General features: G+C 44.9%; 1 protein-coding gene across 2 annotated transcripts in view; it reads right to left on the bottom strand.

Annotated features, from left to right (window-relative positions):
- MAML3 (mastermind like transcriptional coactivator 3) overlaps positions 1-18,157 on the bottom strand; it is a 161,869-nt gene extending 143,712 nt beyond the window's left edge. The window contains exons 1-2 of one of the 2 annotated variants that reach the window (XM_064711345.1): positions 17,926-18,157; positions 16,639-17,793 (exon numbers count right to left, since the gene is read on the bottom strand). In XM_064711345.1, the coding sequence (XP_064567415.1) occupies positions 16,639-17,052 (414 nt within the window). In that variant the 5' untranslated portion in view covers positions 17,053-17,793; positions 17,926-18,157. Of the gene's footprint in view, positions 1-16,638; positions 17,880-17,925 lie in introns of those variants that run through there. The other variant, XM_064711344.1, reaches the window with a different exon arrangement.
- Positions 18,158-19,030: the final 873 nt, after the last annotated feature.

Here is a 19,030-nt window from a genome sequence, read left to right as displayed (position 1 = left end):
CCAGCCCCGCACACGGAGCCGTGGCGGCTCTGCCATGGCAGGGATCGGCAGCGTCCTCTAACCGGGCTCTTATTTATTATCTGCTCCAGGTAGAGTGTCTCAAACAGATTCCTTGCCTTCATTTCTTCAGTGTCTTACTGTTGCAGTGTATTTCCCCTTTACTATACCTGCATGCCAGTACTATCAAAACCACTGCACTAACTTCTCTTTTATTTTTTAAAGATATCTTACAGTGTCAAACGATTTACTTCAGAATTTCTTCAGAGAAGATTTGGTTCCTGCCCCCTCAAATTGGTGCACTTGTTTCCTTTCCCTCCCCTTTCCATGGGAAAGATTAATTCTAATAACATAATTTCAGTCCTGTACTGGCCACATCTTTTGGAGCTCCTCTGTGTGCAACACCCAATCTCTGGAAAGGAATTAGAGTGGGGGTCCATCTTCCTGTTTTTAATCTTCCTAAATTACTACTAATTCATACAGGGGATGCACAGCCAATAGATACAGTCTGCAAAGCAATCTTTGCTTTTATGGAAGAGCGCTGGCTCTATTTGTCAATGCTAATCTGAGATAAATGTCCCTGTGCAGAACACACGACACACACACACTGTCCAGAAGGAAGACAAAGAAGCTGAATAAGTCAACCTGCCACTGTTGATGAAACACTCAGAACATGAATAGGTATCCATAGCCACTGCAAGAACCAAAAGCGCAAACCAGAATAATAGTTTAGCTAAATGTGAGGATTAGGTTCTCCTCTTTTCTTTATGCTCTGGCTTTTATTATGCAAGAATCTTTCCAATTATTACGAATTTGCCATGAAAAGCAAGCTCTGGTCAGAGCATTGAGACTCTACCAAGTCAGGAAATAGGAAAAATCAGAATTAATAACTTTTTAATAGCTATAATATTTATAGCTATTTATAGATAAATAAAGACTACTGGAAGCCAAAATGTAATGAGCACAACAGGCAGCAGAAAAGAAACCCAGACAACTAAACAGAACCACAAACAGAAACATGAATCACACCTGAAAGTTAGAGGAAGCATCAAAGACCAGAGAGATGTGTACCTATGCATCACATGCTTCCACATCTATCATGCATCTCCTCCCAAAGCAGAGGTGCTTTCTGCAGGCCAGTGCTGCAGCTGGCAGCATCTGAGGTGTTTTCAGACAGACACACCAGATACAGCTGTCCCTGCACATACAGCACTTGCATTCAGTGACTGCTTCTATAGTTATGAGCCAGCACGTTCACAAACAACAAGTCATCTGTTCAACTGGACATGTCAGACACCTCCAGCTTCATTGTCCCTGCATGTGTTAGTGCCTAACTGTATTTTTGTTCTGGTATTTATTTATTTATCCTCTCAGGCTTAATTTATTCTCATTTAATTTTAATACAGATACAGTAGATGCAGAATCTTGCACTCAGAACAGCAGCGGTCTGAGAGGCTTTGCAACCACCCAAAGGCATGCCTAACTTGTGTTGTCTCAGACCTATTGCCCGGGGCATGATTTCTCCTGTTTGAACCCTTGTCTTGCAGGTTCTTTGAGTTTCAAAATCTCACCTGAAGTCTAAGGATGGATAAAATATGAAGAATAGAACTTATCTCACCAATACCTTCCCAGTTTCCTTCCAACACAAGCAAATGCTTTTTGCAGTACTGATCTCCTGCAGGAGCCAAGAAACTCAGGTACTGCAATGAGAACTGCTGTAATATTCACAGACAGATACAGAGTGAAATTCCCTTTCTCTTCCCTGTCAAACGTGTAAGGATGGTTTTGCTGATGGGAAGAAGCGTACTCATTAACTAGTGTTTTGTAGAGCTAGTATTTGTACGTAGGCTGGTAAGCATCCAAGCCATGTAACTCTGAATCAGCGCTCAGTCTTTCCTCAGGAATAAACACAAGAAATCCCCTACCAGATCTTCCCCTTCCTGAAAGGCAAACTGCCACAAACAAGCCACAGCATTCCTCCCTCCGTATCAGTCCCCTATCTCCCTCCAGCAGATACAGACTAACCCCAAAGAATATGTGCAGCACATTTACTTTTCTGTGATATAACAATTGAGAGATTTTCCAGGTGAAAACAGAAAATACGTCATGAATGAAAACTCCCATACGTCAACAAGTAAACTAGTATTAGTTGCAAGGAAAGTCACAAATCACTCAGCCATTTCTCCTAAGCGAAGCCTGACAAAGAGAAACATCTACAAGGAGAGCCTGGATGCCTTTGCTAATGAGTAATGAGAGGTGTTAAATTACAGGCAGCCACAGGCACTTCCCCTGCAAAAACCCAGCTTTTAGGGAAGGTGAGGACTTGCACAACAAGCAACCAACTACAGAGAAACCGAGAGAACCCTTTCGGTGACTCCAAACTCATCTTGAAATGTGCAGCATCATCTTAGTGAGCCCCAATTGGTAAAACTGTGACCACACTTAATGAACAGTCGGGCACTACTGACATCACTGCCATTTCCACCTCCTTTTCTCCTCATCAAGCCCTCCTAATGAGTTTTCATATTTCTCATTAACATTTATTATATTCAGCCCTACACCCACCCGCAGGTGTGTGTGCTGGATCTGATCTCTGTCTGGAACACACTGCACTCATCCATCCTGTCTGTCCCAGCCCCTGCACTCCTCGGACCACATCTACACAAAAATGTTACATTGGACTGACCTTCCAAGCTGCAGAAAAAGTGTTTTCTAGAAAATAGTGCAATAATTTCCCACCAAAAATGTTACATTGACTGAGGTTTCAAGCTGCAGAAAAAGCGTTTTCTAGAAAGCAGCGCAATAGTTTCCCACCAAAATGTGCACGGGCTGTGACTTCGGTACTGTTTCTCAATTACGCTAATTAAGGAAAAATAATTAGTATTAGAGTATAGATTATTTACTCCAGCATAACTGAGGGCCTGGTCTGAATTTCACAGAACGGTTCAAAGACTTTAGCTGTTGTGAACACCAGTCAGATTTGGGCCAAGCATTCCAGGTATCATTAAATACAGAAATAAACTCTGCAGGCATTTATTGATTAACAACTGTGATGCATGGCAGATAATTTCTACTCTTGTACCACTTCATTAAGTATCCATTTCTATTCCTACAATATAACCAGATAACTCATTTTTCAAGACTTCATTACACACAGAACTTTAGTGCCAAGCATGTCTGCAAAGAAGTGATATAGGTGTATCTGTCTACATTCTAACACAAACATAACTGGGGAAAGCAAATCAAGCCACATAAATGTTTCTGCATTATTTTTTTCCATGTAATTGCTTTCCCATTTTCCCCACAGACCAATTTTTTTGACAATCTATTTTTAGTTTATCAGAATTTTATCATCTTTTTCCATGGTCAGAAAGGCAAGGTTGGTCACAGTCAGGATTTGCTAATGTTTTCCTAACCACAGAATCTGTGGGGGAAGAAAAGTATGCAGATATATTTTATTACCCTGTGCTCAATATCTACCTCCAAAGAGCAAAAGAGAAGAGAGTTCTCCCTTCCATGCATATCTACAAATTAATAAAAGATCATGATATTCAAGCAATCTCCAGCTGAGCATTTTCCAATATGGTCAACCAAGTTCCACTGACAGGCCACACTCAAATTTTTATCCCCAAGATATGAAGGCTGTCATTTTCTACAACATTTACTGGATTTGCCAAACCTGGATGGACTGCTGAATTGGCAACAGTGTCAATTATATTTTCAATAGGTAAACATAGACTTACATTAGCATTTTTGGCAAAACTACATGTCGTCATATATATGTATATACATACACACACAGAGAATCTTTAAGTGCTCATGTCAGTCAATTGCAATAATGACAACCTCAAAATTTGTTTTTGGACTTTGCCCATGTCCATAATGAAGGAAACTCAGTTACAGAACCCCAGTGAACCACACTATTCCCTCTGACCAGGGGTGCATTCCAGGTGTGCCAGGTGTTTCCCAAGCACAGGCACAGCCTTCCTGCTCTAATGAATTACCAGGACAGGTTAAAACCACCTTCTACCCTCCCCTTCACTTCCTACCGTGGCAAGATCTGTACAATCAGAAAAGTAAAACATCTGCCAAACAAGTTCTCTCCTTTAATCCCCAGAAAAATCCATTTCCTCAAGGAATTTTACTATCCAGCACCCTCATGTTTCCCACCCATATTCTTCTGGGAGCTCTCAAGATCAGGTCTCCAGCAAATCCAACACAAACTCAGAACTCAGTGGTGATGGAAACATGTCCCAGTCTGCACTGATTTGATAGCAATCTGTAAATCTATAAATAATGCCAGGCTAACAGAACAATACAGCTTGGACACTTGAACTCACATCTACTACTGCTTCAAACCTTCTGGACCACATTTGATTCCTTCCCTTTGAAGAACAGGAAGACAAGCCATTGAACAATCCAGGCACTGAAACTGAGGTGCTGGAGATGACAGCAGCATCACGCAGCATCCCTCAAGCTCACCTCCTAATTAAATGCTGTGGTGCATTACCCTTCTGTTCACACACAAATCTACCTTTTGTCACAATGCCTGCTCACTAGTTTCCAGCAGGGAGAGGAGGGAGGTGGTGCTGTGCTCTCCAAAACCTTCCACCACAGCAACTCTGCACTTGTGCTTTGCACCTGGATCAACAGACCCCTAGCTCACTGCTAAAACCTAAAGCTTCTGTGTTTTACTTGAACTCCTTGTCCTTCCTCATTGCTTTTGACAGGAACATGACAAATGATTCAAAAATGCCAGTTGACATGTCAAAAAAAACTTCCCATTATGATATATCATAAATCATAACTAACTTGAGTAAATAAAAGCAATCAATTCACCCTAGTGAGTAGAACAGTGCATTTATGAGATCTAATTGCCCTGCAGACACCTTCACCACCTGGCAGCTGAGCACAGACAAAGCCCATCTGACCTGGAAAAGTACCATTTTCTCCTGTGATTTCAGGTTAAAGGAAAAGAGAGAGAGGGACAGAGTCTGATATCCGTAGTTAAGCAAGAGGAGAAAAAAAAAAACCCAAACTCATCAAGGTCTCACTGAATTTCAGCCCAGTAAAAAAGCAAACAGAACTGAAAATGATAAAACCAAAATAAATTAACTGTACATAAACAAGTTTCATTATGAGACAAAATATTTACTGGTCATGAACATCTGTATAAATTACACATTTGTGCTGCATTATCATCTCAATTACACTGTTAAACTACTCAACCCCTTCCTTATTCTGATACAAGTGTTAAAACACACACAAATGAACATGTTTGAGCTGATGAGCACAGCAAAGGAAGTGCACACAGGTATCAGCCAAACCATGCAAGCAACTCAAAACTGGAGGATGGAGTAAGTGTAGTGCTAAATGGCAAAGAGACTCAGTCCCAGCACAACCCCACTTCACCCAAGGCTGAATGGCTGATGTAAATCAAAGTGATTTAAACTGCTGAATTTAAACAGGCTTTAAATCATCAAGCAGGAAATCCTGATATGAATAAGTCCATTTGGGAGCATGGTTGGATTGTACTAATTTTTCTAAGGAAGGGTCAATTCTTACTGATTGGTAACTATTAAAATGTGTTACTTGACAACTCCACTTGCATGAACACACAAACCACTCTGCATTAACACAGGAAAACACTGATTCCTAATTAATTTTTAAAAATACCTTCAGTGCACCTGTTATGCAAGAATAAAAGTTTATCAAATTGGGGTTTTGCTATATTTACAAATGTTTAAAGATTAGTAGATACTTGTCTTTCACCTTATGGGAAGCAGAACTCTCCTCCAGCTATCTTCACACTCAGCTTCCAGCCTTGAACTGAAACCCGTAAACTGATCGAACCCCATGTCAGTATCAGCACAAAGGCTTCTATTACCTTGAGCAGAATTTTAAGACCCCCTTGTTCCAGAATACTTCCTAAATGCCAACCTCTGCTGGTTCAATTTCCTTCAAAACTTCAGTATAAACGTGATGCTCAGTTGCTTTTTTTTAAATGGTTGGATTATTTTAAAAAGGTAACAGCAAGTTTAGGCATAAGCTATCCTATTTGCACATCTGATTTAGGTTTTGAAAATTGATTTTAACTTTACTAATAGGGCTCATAAATCCGGATTAAGGACTAGGGGGAAAAAAAAAAATCAGTGTTTCAGGTGGGGAGAGTGTGTGCATGTCTATTAACAAAATATAAAGTCACACTCCAAACAAGGGCCTCAGCAGAGACAAGGAAATAAACACATACAACAAACAACTCATTAAAGAATAACTGCAGCTGACATATGAAAAAAATCACCCTCATCCATCAGTTTAACCTGGTTAATTTTGAATTATCTTTTTTGGAACAGACTGCAAATAACCAGAGGACAACAGCATAAGGTTGGATGGGGCTTTGAGCAGCTTGGCCTGGTGGAAAGCTTCCCTGTCAGTGGCAAGGGGGCTGGAAGTAAATGACCTTTAAGATCCCTTCCAATCCATTCCGTGACTCTATAACCACCTCAAAACCTGGGAGAGAAAGGGTCCTTTATGGCCCTGAGGAAAAGGAGCATCAGGATATGACATTCTAAATATCTGTGTCTCGTTTCAAAATTCCTTGTCTTACTATTCTAATGCCACTGAGGTAGGTGAGCTACATGAAAATCCAGACGAAGTGCATGTGTAGGAGACTGCTGTCAGTGTTTTTCCCCATGCTATGGGAAATTTGAGAGAAACCCTTCAGACTGCTCCATAGCGATCATCAGATACAGCTCGATTTCAGGCTGCCTGTATCCTCCTGCGGCTTGCAAACAGCAGCATCACTCCAGCTTGCAGTTAAAAAAAGGCAGAAAACGCTTCCTTTCACCAAGCTAACCTGTTTTACACTAAGCATGGCAGCAGTTCCTGAGGAAGACACCAAGACCTTTTTGCCAGGATAACCCACCTTGGGGTTCTCTCTTCTGTCTCAGTGAATTCTCCCCTCGCTGCCTCTGTCACCTTCCTGGGGCAGAATCTGAACAAGCAGGGCACTCAGGAATATAAACCCACACAAAACTGCTCAATGCCACAGCGAACCCATGAGCGCTCCTCACACATCAGCCCATGCCAAAAGACAGGAAAACCTAAGGCAGAAATACCATGTTTGTTTGTTTTGGAGCACTTGTCAAATCTTTTCCCTGCAGCGCAAAGCGAGTGAGAGAGACTGAACAATGCCCATTGGAAGAAACCATTGCAGAAAAATTTAAAAAAAATTAATTAAACAACTTAAATTGAAAAAAAAATTAAATTAAAAAATCAGAATATGAGAGGTGGAAGGTGAAAGGGGGACACATTTTTTACAGCATCTTTTAAAAAGTATTTTTGCCATTCACCTAGCAGCTGGGTTTTGGCCCCAGAAGGACAGCAGTGCTCTGGCCATTGCTGACCAGCACATCACACAGGGAACAGGAGTGGTGTTCAACATCTCCTGCCTCCTGAGCCTCCCTGCAGCCCTGCACAGATGGCTATTTTTATGTCCAGGACAGCGTTTGAGCTCAAAGCTTCTTACCAAGGTCTTCCCTCTGCACACAGCAGTAATGCCAAGGATTTTTTAATTTTTTTAATTTTGGGAATGGGCTCTGCACACTGTCCAACTTACACCACCTTACACTTTGTGAGAGATCTAAGTAACTTATCCGCTTCCCTTAACTTGTATTTTACGAGTAGACTTTATTTCAGTATTTATAATTGTTTTCCTAAATTCTTTAAAGTACCTGATGTACTTGCCCATATGAATGTATTAAAGCACTAAGTGCTTTAAATATTAAATATGGAAATAATCTTTTTATGTTACTGTATAGGCCAGAATATATTTCTAACATCACACTGAATGAAAATAATTTTACATACCAGCACTGGGAAAGATCTTGCCACTTCTCCATTCCCACACACCCAGCTCAATGAGATGACCAGACTACAATTCAGTTTTCTTAAAAGCACTGATCCACACCTGACAGAAGCTCCAGCCAGAAAGAATAAAGTCAACACTAAACAAATTTTTTTTTTAAAGATGACCTAGTTGTGAAACTTCAACTCCTTTGTGTGACTGAGCCATTATTGAGATAAATCAGCTGAAGCAGCCAGTAAAACCCTATTGCAGAAACAGTTTTTTTTGAGTTTTCCCTCACACACACTTCCCTTGGAGGAATTAAAGCAACTTAACTGTGCCAGGATGAAACGCTTCTGCAGAAAAATGATTTTGGAGGAAATTAGCCCTTTTTTCCAATCACATCATTTTCTTCAAGTGGCAGAACCCCCCAATTCTTCAAAACTTTCACCTTACAGACGGAAATTAAGAGTGTGGTCTCAGTTGTCAAAACACACATTTACCATAAATAAGCCCATTACTCACTGCAGGGTTCTCTCTGTATTAATTACATTAGTTGTACAAAACTCACAAACAGTAAAAATTCAGAAGACTTGTGTCTCTTCCCCTTGAAGGTCTGACACGAGCCCCTGTCACAGAAAGAAAAATAAAGGGGAAAAGGAAAAAGTGGGGGAAGAAAGGGGGGAGGAGAAAAGGTGGAGAAAGAAAGGGGGGAGGAAGAAAGAAAAATTGAAACAAGAAACAAGAAGAAAGAAACAAGGAACTGAGGGGAAAAAGGAAAAGAAGAAAAAAAAACCCAGGATTTTTTTTCCTTTTATTTTATTTATCTTCTTCCTTTCAGTCATGGGCCCAGCCAACACACTTCAGCAATAACTTGATTCTAATATCTCCTAAACTTGCAAAGATATCTTGCACTTGACATGTGGCTCTTAAGGTCTGTATTAGTTCTCAATAGCTCACAGTTTGTGGGTTCTTAGCTTTCAGGGAGGGAGGCTTTTTCCTGGCAGAGATCTTGCAGAAATTTCATGTACACAAATTGTTTTTCTAAACTGTGAGAAATGACAGCTCTGGTTTTCTAAATTCTACAGGTTTAGAAATAAAAGTTACATATAGAGAGAATTGGAAAACAGGGCCAGGAAGTGCTGATGTGTGACAGAAAAAAGGTTATAAATAAAGTCATCCATATAAATGGCTCAAACGTATGTTGGGGATTTCTGTAATATCTTTTTTCCCCCCACAGTTTGCCAAAACTCCGTTTCTTACAGGAATTAGGATTTTTCTTTATGCATGTATTGGATAAAGATACTGCATAGTTCTAATATGCAGTACACAGTTACTGTCAGCAGTAACTTTCCAAGATATACCCCCAAATTTGTTCCAAATATTGCCAGTAACATTTCACTTCTGCCACCACAGACATCTCTCAATTTGTCTCTGCTTCCATGTTCTGTGCCTCAAAGATGAGCTAAACTGAAGCTGTAGGACACCTTTTATATCTCATTGTACAAACAATCCCTATACGACATCACAAAGAGGAAGAGATTGACTCATATTGATATTTACAGAACAACAGAAGCAACACAAAACCACAGCAGGCAATAACGAGAGAGGAAAATAAGAATATTATTGCTTAATATTACCAAAATGATTTGAGAACTTCCATGCAGTTCCACAGGGTTAGGGAAATAGTCTCCGTGCTGAAAACACACAATCAGCTCCATAACATCCTTGTGCCACCCTGCAGACCAAAGGCGCAGCTCTGTGACACAAAGACCCCTACTGAAATGCCAATATTATGAATGATTACTAATTGAGGAACGCTGACATCTCAGTGTTATGACTGAAACACAAAATGTGGCATATAAAACTTTTTTCTGGCAACTAAGCCTGCAGAAGGCAGACTTTTGGATCACACAAACCATATTACAAAACACTGTGAGGAGCTCTGGATTCTTGTGGAAACACCCAACTCTTTTGCCTCAGACAGTAATGGCCACATGGGTCTGATGAAAACCAGCACTGATTTCAAGCTGTTCAGTGATTTCCCCTGTTGAAGGATGTGCAAATCACCCAAATATCTGAAGCACCAAGTTCACACACTAAGGCACAGATAGGATTGCTTGGACAAAAAGAGGACAAGACCATAACTGTGGCTTATTAAAGTGTAAATCTTCCCAAAATCCTGGCTGTTTGGTGCTGCATTTTGTGAATACATATTCATCAGCCATGCCACTGGAAAGCGTTTAGAACTCCTGAAATCTGAGCAAAACAGAGGCAGGTCACCCCCCAGCTAACAGCAGTGCAGAAAATCAGCCAGCACAGCACACTGAGATGTTCTGATGGACATAGAACCTGGAAAAGCAGGAAAATCAGAGTAACTCATTCAGCTGGTGTTTGCAGCTGACCATGAGCATGGCCCTGGTAAATCCTTGGGCAGGGAACACAACGATTTCTTTTTTGGCAAAGGGCTGATCTACCCCCATCAATGTAAGGATGATTAAAGAGCTCCTATACTTTCCAGAACTATTCTACAATCTCATTTGCCATCGCCACCCTTCCTCCTTTAGATGAAACACAACGCAGAAGTGCCAAAACATCACAGAAGATCAGACATGAGCTAAAGGAAGGAGGAAGAGGATGCAAATACAGAAAATGGGTATGCATCCGTAATTGTTAAACTTTTTGGACTATTACATCCTATTTCACCATCGAAACTGATCACAAATCACTTCACTTTGCCTTGGAGTACAGTTAAACACTGGTGTGTGAGTACAGGTACAAACACACACACATAGGCATGCTGGCTTCTTGGCTGTGATGCTGCCCAGGGTCAGAGCAAGGTTAAAAACCAATTCTCTGTCCTTTCCCAAGACACACAACATCCAAGGACCTTCTGAATTGGCCCCAGATTTTCACAAGCATCACAAAGATGATGCAGGAAAACCCCACCTTCACTGCAGCACTGAACAATTGCAGAAAGTAATAAAAAAAAAAAGCAAAAAGAAATACCTGACCTGTTGATCTTTCTGTTTACTCCCTTGGTTATTCTGAAAGTCATAAATTCAAACCTCTTTCCTGCTCTCTGTGAGCTGTGGTTGTGAAGAGCTGACAGCAAGCAAACAGCAATAGATCATCTGTGCTGCCAACAGCACTGCAACATTAGCTCTAGCACTTCCACAAACTTCCAGAAAATCCAGAAAAGTTCCTATGGGTGCACACACACTTCTCTCAGGTCAACAAAACAATTAATTATTCTTATCTCCTCACCAATTTTAAAGGTGTGTGGAGGCAAACAAAATCAGTCTGAAAGAGGAAAGCCTTCAAAGAAGGCAGCTCTTGCTGTAAGCACAGAATTTCAGCAGCTGCAATCTTATTAACTACTGCAAGTTAGAAAAGACATTTTCTCTTGAGCCCTATGAACTGAGTTTCAAGTACTCAGAAAGCAAACAGGAGCAGTTTGTGGGATTTTAAAGCTACAAACACCAGGAAAATAAAACAAGTAAGAGCAAAGCAAAAGAGCAATCAAAGTTACATGATTTTGTGACTCACCAGCTTAGACAAACCAGGAAAATATGTATTTGAAATTGTTAAGGCTCCCAAATTCCCCCTGAACGTACAAGCAAGCTGCTTATCTAAACAGCCTGTAAGACCTCAGGCTGGTCACAGGTTGGTAACTCCAGTCAGAGGCTGTGTTGCCTTATATATCAAGGGTTTTCTTATCATAATGGTGCAAGGATCTCATACTGCCAGAGTTCCATACCTCCTCGATGTTCCTCGCAGGCAGCTCCTCCAGCACTGCCTGTTCCCGGTCCTTGCAGCAGCCAACTAACTCCAAATCCCAGCAACCCACTCTTTTATACTACTGCTCTTATTGGCCACAGGTGTGGGCTGTTAACATCACATCTGCTCCTCATCTTCAGTAACTGGGTTCAGCTGCAACTCGTTGGGGACATGATTACATTCTCTCCCACCTTCATTTACCCACACTGTGTCCCCCGACAAGGCTGCACCTCACACTTCAATTCACAAAACAGCACACTTGGAGCATTCCAGCCAGCAGCCACTGCCTGTTCTTACACCTCTGCTAATTCAAGCACACCTCTCACATGAATTATACACACTGGAGTGACATGCAACCAAGTGTCTTGTACATGCAAGTGTTCAAATAACAATGAGCCCTGGCTCCTGTGCTGCCCACAGGTGCCCCTGCTCCAGTGGCTGTGCTCAGGAGCAGAGCTGTGCACTGACACCAGGAGTAACAACACCAGGTGTAACTCAGCCGAGGTTCAGTGTGTGCCGCCAGGTGAGCACGTCTGAACTGAGAGGGCCCAGGTGTTTGTCCTGGAATAAGGGCTGGGTTTCACAGGAACATTAAGGTGTTGTAATTCCTGCTCCCTGCGGGAGGGGCAGCCAAACAAACAGAGGATGGATGTGATCCAGCCAAAGAGAACCCGAGGAGAGGGAAGGAGTGTGTGTGCCCTCATCCTGCCCCGTGAACCCGGGGATGCACAAGCAGAGCCCTCAGCACAGGAGCAGGAAAGAGGAGAGAGAGACACTTCCTCAGCTCAGCTTGCACCGGCTGAGGCCATTTGTGTGGCCTCAAGCTTTAGGTCAAGTTACTGTAAATTGAGGTTAATCTAAAGGCAGCCAATTGTCCTAACACAATCACACGTTCATATTTTCGGCGCTGCGTTAGCAGAACGGGTTTTTGATGTGTTCCAGACAAAGCTGCTCTTCCTGAACTTCACAATGCCCAGAATTTCTCTGCAGGACTTTCAGCACATTCTGTTTGGTCAACTTGAAGCTGAGATTTCACTACCACTGGATACCCTGTGTCAAAATACAGCTTGCCCTGCTCAGGCTACGGCTTGTAATACCCCGAGCCACTGTCTTTGAAAGGGACACACTTTCCATCCGAGCATTTAAGGTCACCAGAGGCTAGCAGTGCTCCAAGTGAAGAGTCTCTTCATTGCTTTCAGTTTGCTACACTGAAACCTATTGTGCTGACTAGCTGCAAAAGGAGGTCAGCACAAAAACTCCTTGTCCTGAGGACAGCAATCACACAGGCACATCGAGCCCCCGTTGGTATGAAAAGGAGAAAACAAATGGGAGAGGCCTGTGGAGTAAGAAAGACACAGAGATCCACCCTTACAGGAAAGGGAAAATAAAAAGGGTTACACAATGACTCCTTCCATTGCTGGCCTGGGATTTAACTCTGGTATCATCCCTGTTGTGTATTTACTACTGACTTTACCCCTGTGTGAGCAAGATCAGACATAGCTTATTAACTGAAGAGATGCTTAATCCTAGCTAGTCATCAGGCATGAGTAAGGGCTACAAGTATTTGACTTCTTGTGGAAAACAAAACAAAACATCTAAAAAATTATCTTCTTTCATCTTTGCAATGCCAGAGCAATGGACTTTTCCTATAGCATGAGTGATGTAAAGTGGAACAGCAATACTACACAAGAAAGAACACAAGAAATGCACTCAGGTTTGTGAACATATGCAATTGTGTTTAAAACACAATTTCCCAAGTACTGGGTTTAGAGTAGGAAACGGAGAGTAAGACAGTGGCTATCAAACCCACAACAATGCTAAATTAAAACAAAAAAAAGTCTCAAAGGGCCTTAAAATAGGAAAAAGTAGCTCCAGCCTCTTCATAGTTTACAAGAGAGCTCAGATGGAAATAAATGTGTACTGGAAAATGAGTGTGATAATTACACGTCACTGCACAAAGAATGCATGGTAAGGACAACAGTCACAGGGACAAGAAAAATAAGTGATATATCTTGCAGTTATTATTATGTATTTGGCTATTAAATACTAAATATATAATTTATTCTCTATATAATGTATGTGTATACACACACCTACAACCTCTGAACCCCACACATAACAGGGATGCAGAGCCAAGAGGACTCTTGCACTGAAAGGAGGAAACAAGAAAGCAGATTAGCTCACAAAGCACCAAAGAACTGATAAAATGTTGATATTTCCTGGAACCGATCCACATATGAACAGCAGAGTTTGGGATGAATTGCAAATTTTCCCAATACTTCCTCTGAAAGCCAGGCTGGTACAGCATTTTAATAATCCAACTCTCAGTCTGGAGGACACATACACACACACACACACACACACACACACACACACACACACAGATTATATTTTCCTTTAATTTGCTTTCATTGAAAAAAAATTAATTAGAAAAAGCATTTCTTGCTGTCCTCATTGGGTTTGTTGTCATTTAATCCAAACAGCTTCCTTTCCAAATAATGCAGTTTAATAATATGAGTGAAAAATCTAATAATGATTTTTGTGTAAAAAGAAGAGTAAACTAGTAACAGATTCTCAGCAGACTGTTCCACAGTGAAAGTTTACACTGGAGTTTACCAGAGAATAAAGAAAGGGAGAAAACACCTAAATGTACTTAATGTTTTCCCTATGTAAAAAAAAAATAAAATGTAAAACTTAGGTTGAATTTTTCTGCTAAATAAAAGTTATGATGTACATAAACAGTTAAACTTACCATACTGATATGATTGCTAGAAACTAAGAAGTTTGGGAGTTTGCATTTGGTTTTACTGCAAAAAGCATAAAAGTCTGAAAGAAAATAATTTCCAACTGCTTGCTTGAAAAAGAGTAATCTCTTGGGTTTTAAGTACTGCTTTCATGTTCCCATGGATGCTCCCCAGTGTCCTTAGACATTAGTCAAAAATCATAATTAACACTTTACAAATGAAACAAAGCAGATGATGTGTCTAGAGTTTTTTTTTTGCAACATTTGTGTATTTTTAAAAAAAACAGAAACGGAAATGGGTCTTTTTTTTGTAATAAGGCAGTAGAATTTATGTTTTTAAGATTAAAGGCATAGGGCACATTGAGTATATTCAAATAACATGAAGATCATAGCCCAGGAATTGAGTTATGATAAATTCCATAATAAACTATCTCCTAATTAGGCTGCTCTTAGCTTTTAAAGTGTTAGAAAGGATCTAGTAACAGTGAGAGCTGAAACTGCACTTCCCCCTTTTATTTTTTCCTTTTTATAACTTCCACATTATAGCTCTGGCTTTCTGTCCCACATCTTCAGGGGAAGACCAACTACCTGCTTTATCAAAAAATCCTGGCTTTAATGCCTCAGCACCGGGGCTTGGGAATAAGGGGAAAGGAGAAATTATTATAATATTCTATTCTATTCTATTCTATTCTATTCTATTCTATTCTATTCTATTCTATTCTATTCTATTCTATTCTATTCTATTCTAGCCGAGGCCCAAAAGCACCCGGGCTGTGCTGGAGCTGGATGGGGACACAGCGCTGCCCTGGAGAGAATCATTCTGGGAATGTCTGCTAAGCCTCCAGCCCCTCTCCTGTGCCTTGGGGAGCACACATGAGGTGTGAAAGGGGATCTGAGGACAGCTCAAATGACGAAAACTCGGTCCCTGCTCACGGGGGAGTGACTCTGTTGCTGCCCCGGGATAGGGGTAAGCCGAGGCAAAGCTCCGTGCTGAGGAGCGTGTTTTAAAGCCTGGCTGCTGAGGGAAGGGAAACACGGCTATGGCTCGCTGCTAACATCAGGACAGCAGCAAGATGTCAGTGAGGTCGCTCTGCTTCCTGTTTGCCAAGGGCACCGCACGCATTCCGCCCGGCCCCGCTCATTCCCGCTCCCCGCGCATCCCCGCGTCCCGCCGGCCTCGCCGGGAGATGCTGCGCTCCCAGCCCGGGAGGCGGGGGCAGCACTGGCGCTGAGCTTTTGTTCGCGCTGCCGGAGCGATCCCCGCCGCGGGGCAGGGGGCAGGGGCACCGAGCCGGCACTTGCGGCCGGGGCTGGGCAGGCTCGGCGCGGCCCCGGAGGGACACAAATCGCACGGAAAGCGGGGAGGGCGAGAGGCAGGACGGCCGCCCGCCGCTTTGTCACCGAGCCCTCCCCCGGCGGCCCCTCCGCCCGGCCGCGCCTTCCGCGCAGCGCAGGGCGGCGACAGCGAGGGACGTGCGAGGCTTGTAAAGCGCACGCTGCCATCGCGCCTCCCTCCTCCCATTGTGCCCCGGCAGCCGGGAGCGCCCCGCTGCTGCCCGTGCCCGCCCCCCGCCCGCCGGGGGACGCGTCAGGACACACGGACACACGTCAGGACACACGGACACCCTCGCGTGTCCCACAGGGCACAGCCGCCCGCCAGCCAGCACCAGCAGCCCCAGCAGAACCGCCGGCGGCCGCCACCGGCTCCAAATGAGGCTCAGGCGGAGCGCAGGGCCCGGCTCCCCCCACAGCTCTCATTATTCATCGGCACAGCCGGGGAGTGGGAAACTCCGCTTCCTACTCGCCGCTACGCTTCTACCGGCCCAGCCCCCGCCCCCTTCCGCCCCTCCGCTGCTCGCCAAACTCCTTAATTCCCGAGAAAACTTTGGGAAGCGGCTCAGCAGCGTGGGGAGCCGCGCTGCCGCACGCCGGGGCAGCCCCAGCGAGAATCCTGCCCAACTTTCCCTGCAGCCTGCGGGGTTTAAAGGGGCCAGCCCCACGCACACGCACACACACAAAACCCTCCCCCGGCTCCCCGTGCACGCCTGGCACCGCTCCTTCCCCCTATCCCAGAGCGTTTCTACCCTTCCGAAGGGGACGGGGGCAAAAACAATTGTCCGCTCTCTCCAGCCCAGCCCGTGAGAAGTTGCGGAGCGTCCCGCCAGAGCCTGCCAAAGTTGAGCCGAGCCCCGCTTCCCCTTGCCGAGCCACGGGCCCGAGCTGCAGCTCATCCCGGCCGGCCAGCGCTGCGCCCCCGGCCCGCAGCCCTTACCATGATCAGCGTGTGGTTCCTCTGCTCCGCCGCGGCGGGCTCGGCATCCTGCTGCTGCTTGCTCTGCTGCTGCTGCTTGCTGCCGCCGGTGCCGGTGCCCGCTTTCTTGGCCCTCTGCTCCAGGGTCCGTTGGTAGAGGCTGACCGTGTCCCTGCGCTCCAGCTCCAGCTGCTCCGCCTGCGCTTGCTGGTACCTGCTCTCGCAGCTGACATGGTGCCGCCGGCAGCCCTCGATGCGCTGCCTCAGCCGCTCCACCACCGTGCTGTGCTTGGGGACGGCATTGTTACCGGCGGCGGGGCCGTGCGGAGAGCCGCCAGCCCCGGCACCGGCCCCGCCGAGGCCGCTCTTCAGGTTATTGTTGATGCAAACGCTACTGCCGTTCGCGGCGGCAGCGGGGGCTGCGAAATCCCCCATGCTCGGCCCCGCGCACACTATTTTGGAAGAACTTTTTATCCTACACTTCACACGGACAGTCTCTCCGGGGTCCTGATGGGATACTTTTCAGAGAACCGGGGACGGGGAGGGGAAAGGGGCACCATCATGTCTCAGGGAAACAGCGATCCCAAGCAAATGTTTCTCTTTTCCCCCAGCCAATCCCTCTCGAGAAGCTCCAAAACATTAAAAAGAGAGAGGGAAGGGGGGAGGGAAATAGAGAAGGTGCTAAAAGGTTATCGCCAGCAACACACACAAACACACACGCACACACAGACACACACACAAAAAGCACAACAAACTAAGCAGCAGCAGTTCGGGTTAGCAAACTCCAGGAGATATCAGACCAGTTCCTTTCCTCCTCTTTCTTTTTTATAATCCATTATTTCAAAACAGATTCCATGGGATTTCCGGAGATGTTGACAAAAGCCTTCTCTCCCCATGGATGGGGAGAAACACGCGCCCCTCCACATGCACGCCCGTTCACACGCACGTTCGCACACACACATCCGAGCACGGGCACACGCTGGGCACACACGGCGCACTCACTCGCGCTCCCCGGCATCAACAGACAGGCAAAGCCGCTTGCTTATTGTATTTTCCTTCTAGAAAAAAGTTTGGGTGTTCGCAAAGTACTTTGGCTGCTCAGTTGCATTTCAACAGGAACCTAAATAGCAAATCCTCGGGCTGGGGGAAGTAAACACATGAACAATCCGGACCGAGCTGGAGAGGAAAAAACAAAAACGAAAAGCAAAAAAAAAAATAGCGCTCTGCCAAAGGCTGAGCGAGGCAGCCTGGCGCTTGGCTGTGCCGCGCCGGTGCTGCTGCTGCTGCCACCACCATGACAATGCTCACACGCTCTGCTGCCGCGCCGCCTCCCGTCCGTGCCAGCGGAGTGATACCAGGGCAGGAGCGCTCACCGCGGCGGCGGCGGCGGCGGCTCGGGGCCGGGAGGCAGGCCCGAGGACACGGTGCAAAACCCGGCGCGGACCGGCCCGCAGGAGCGGACATGGCGCTCACGGTGAGCTCCCCGACACCTGCCGGCCCCGCGGCCGCACCGCACCGGCACCGGCACCGCGGCGGGCGGAGCTCCGGCCCGCTCGGGGCCGCGGGCAGCGGCGTGTGCCGCCCTTGGCTCCCGTGTTGCATAATGGATGGAGCGCAGCGCCCAGCCCTGCCTGCCTCCCCGGCGCGGGCTGAACTTGCTATTTTAGACAGCACGGGAAACACGACACGGCCGACAGCGGCATTGCTCCGGGAGAACATAGAGAGCGGCTGCCTCCGCAGAGAGCGCCGGTGATTCATGGATCAGGAATAACGTCCCGGGAATCTGGCTTTAAACCGTTTGGCAGACAAAGCTATTGCGCCCACAATTGTCGTTGAGTATTATTTTCTATCTAGCCCTGGGAGAAATGCACTTCCAATTTTTTTTAATACATCTGTATAGAACAGAATTATCTCAGAGAGACGCCCTTATTCTCTAGCATGCAGCCAATTTAACGAAAATTGGGAACTCACGCACTGGTAATGTAATCTGATTTAAACCATCTTCATTTTTGCCATTGCAGATTAGCCTAGGATACTATTTCTAAGATACAGTGACAAAGAGCAGTCTTTGTCTTATTTAAGTGCTCAGCAGCATGAAATTTGGGGTTGGTTTCATGCCTATTGCCACAACTCATGGCATGGAACATAATAGTGGACAAATAAAACCAGCAATTAGTACCTGACCCACGCTGGGATTAACAAAGAGATCGTCCCTCCAGAAAAGAAAACTTTTCTGTAGTATCAGTTTGAGAACTCACTTGAAGTGCTTCATGATCATTGATTACTACGTTATCACAGACCCAGCACGGGGAAATTACAGCTTTGCTCAGAAGCAGCATAAGAATGTGGGGAAGCTGCAATCCTGAGTCAATTATAGACGTTCGTACCTCTCTTAATTTGGAAATGGGGGATG

Source organism: Zonotrichia leucophrys, chromosome 4, assembly GCF_028769735.1.
Source record: "Zonotrichia leucophrys gambelii isolate GWCS_2022_RI chromosome 4, RI_Zleu_2.0, whole genome shotgun sequence".
In the NCBI taxonomy this organism is placed as follows: Eukaryota; Metazoa; Chordata; class Aves; order Passeriformes; family Passerellidae; genus Zonotrichia; species Zonotrichia leucophrys.
This window is presented reverse-complemented; position numbering and strand designations above follow the sequence as displayed.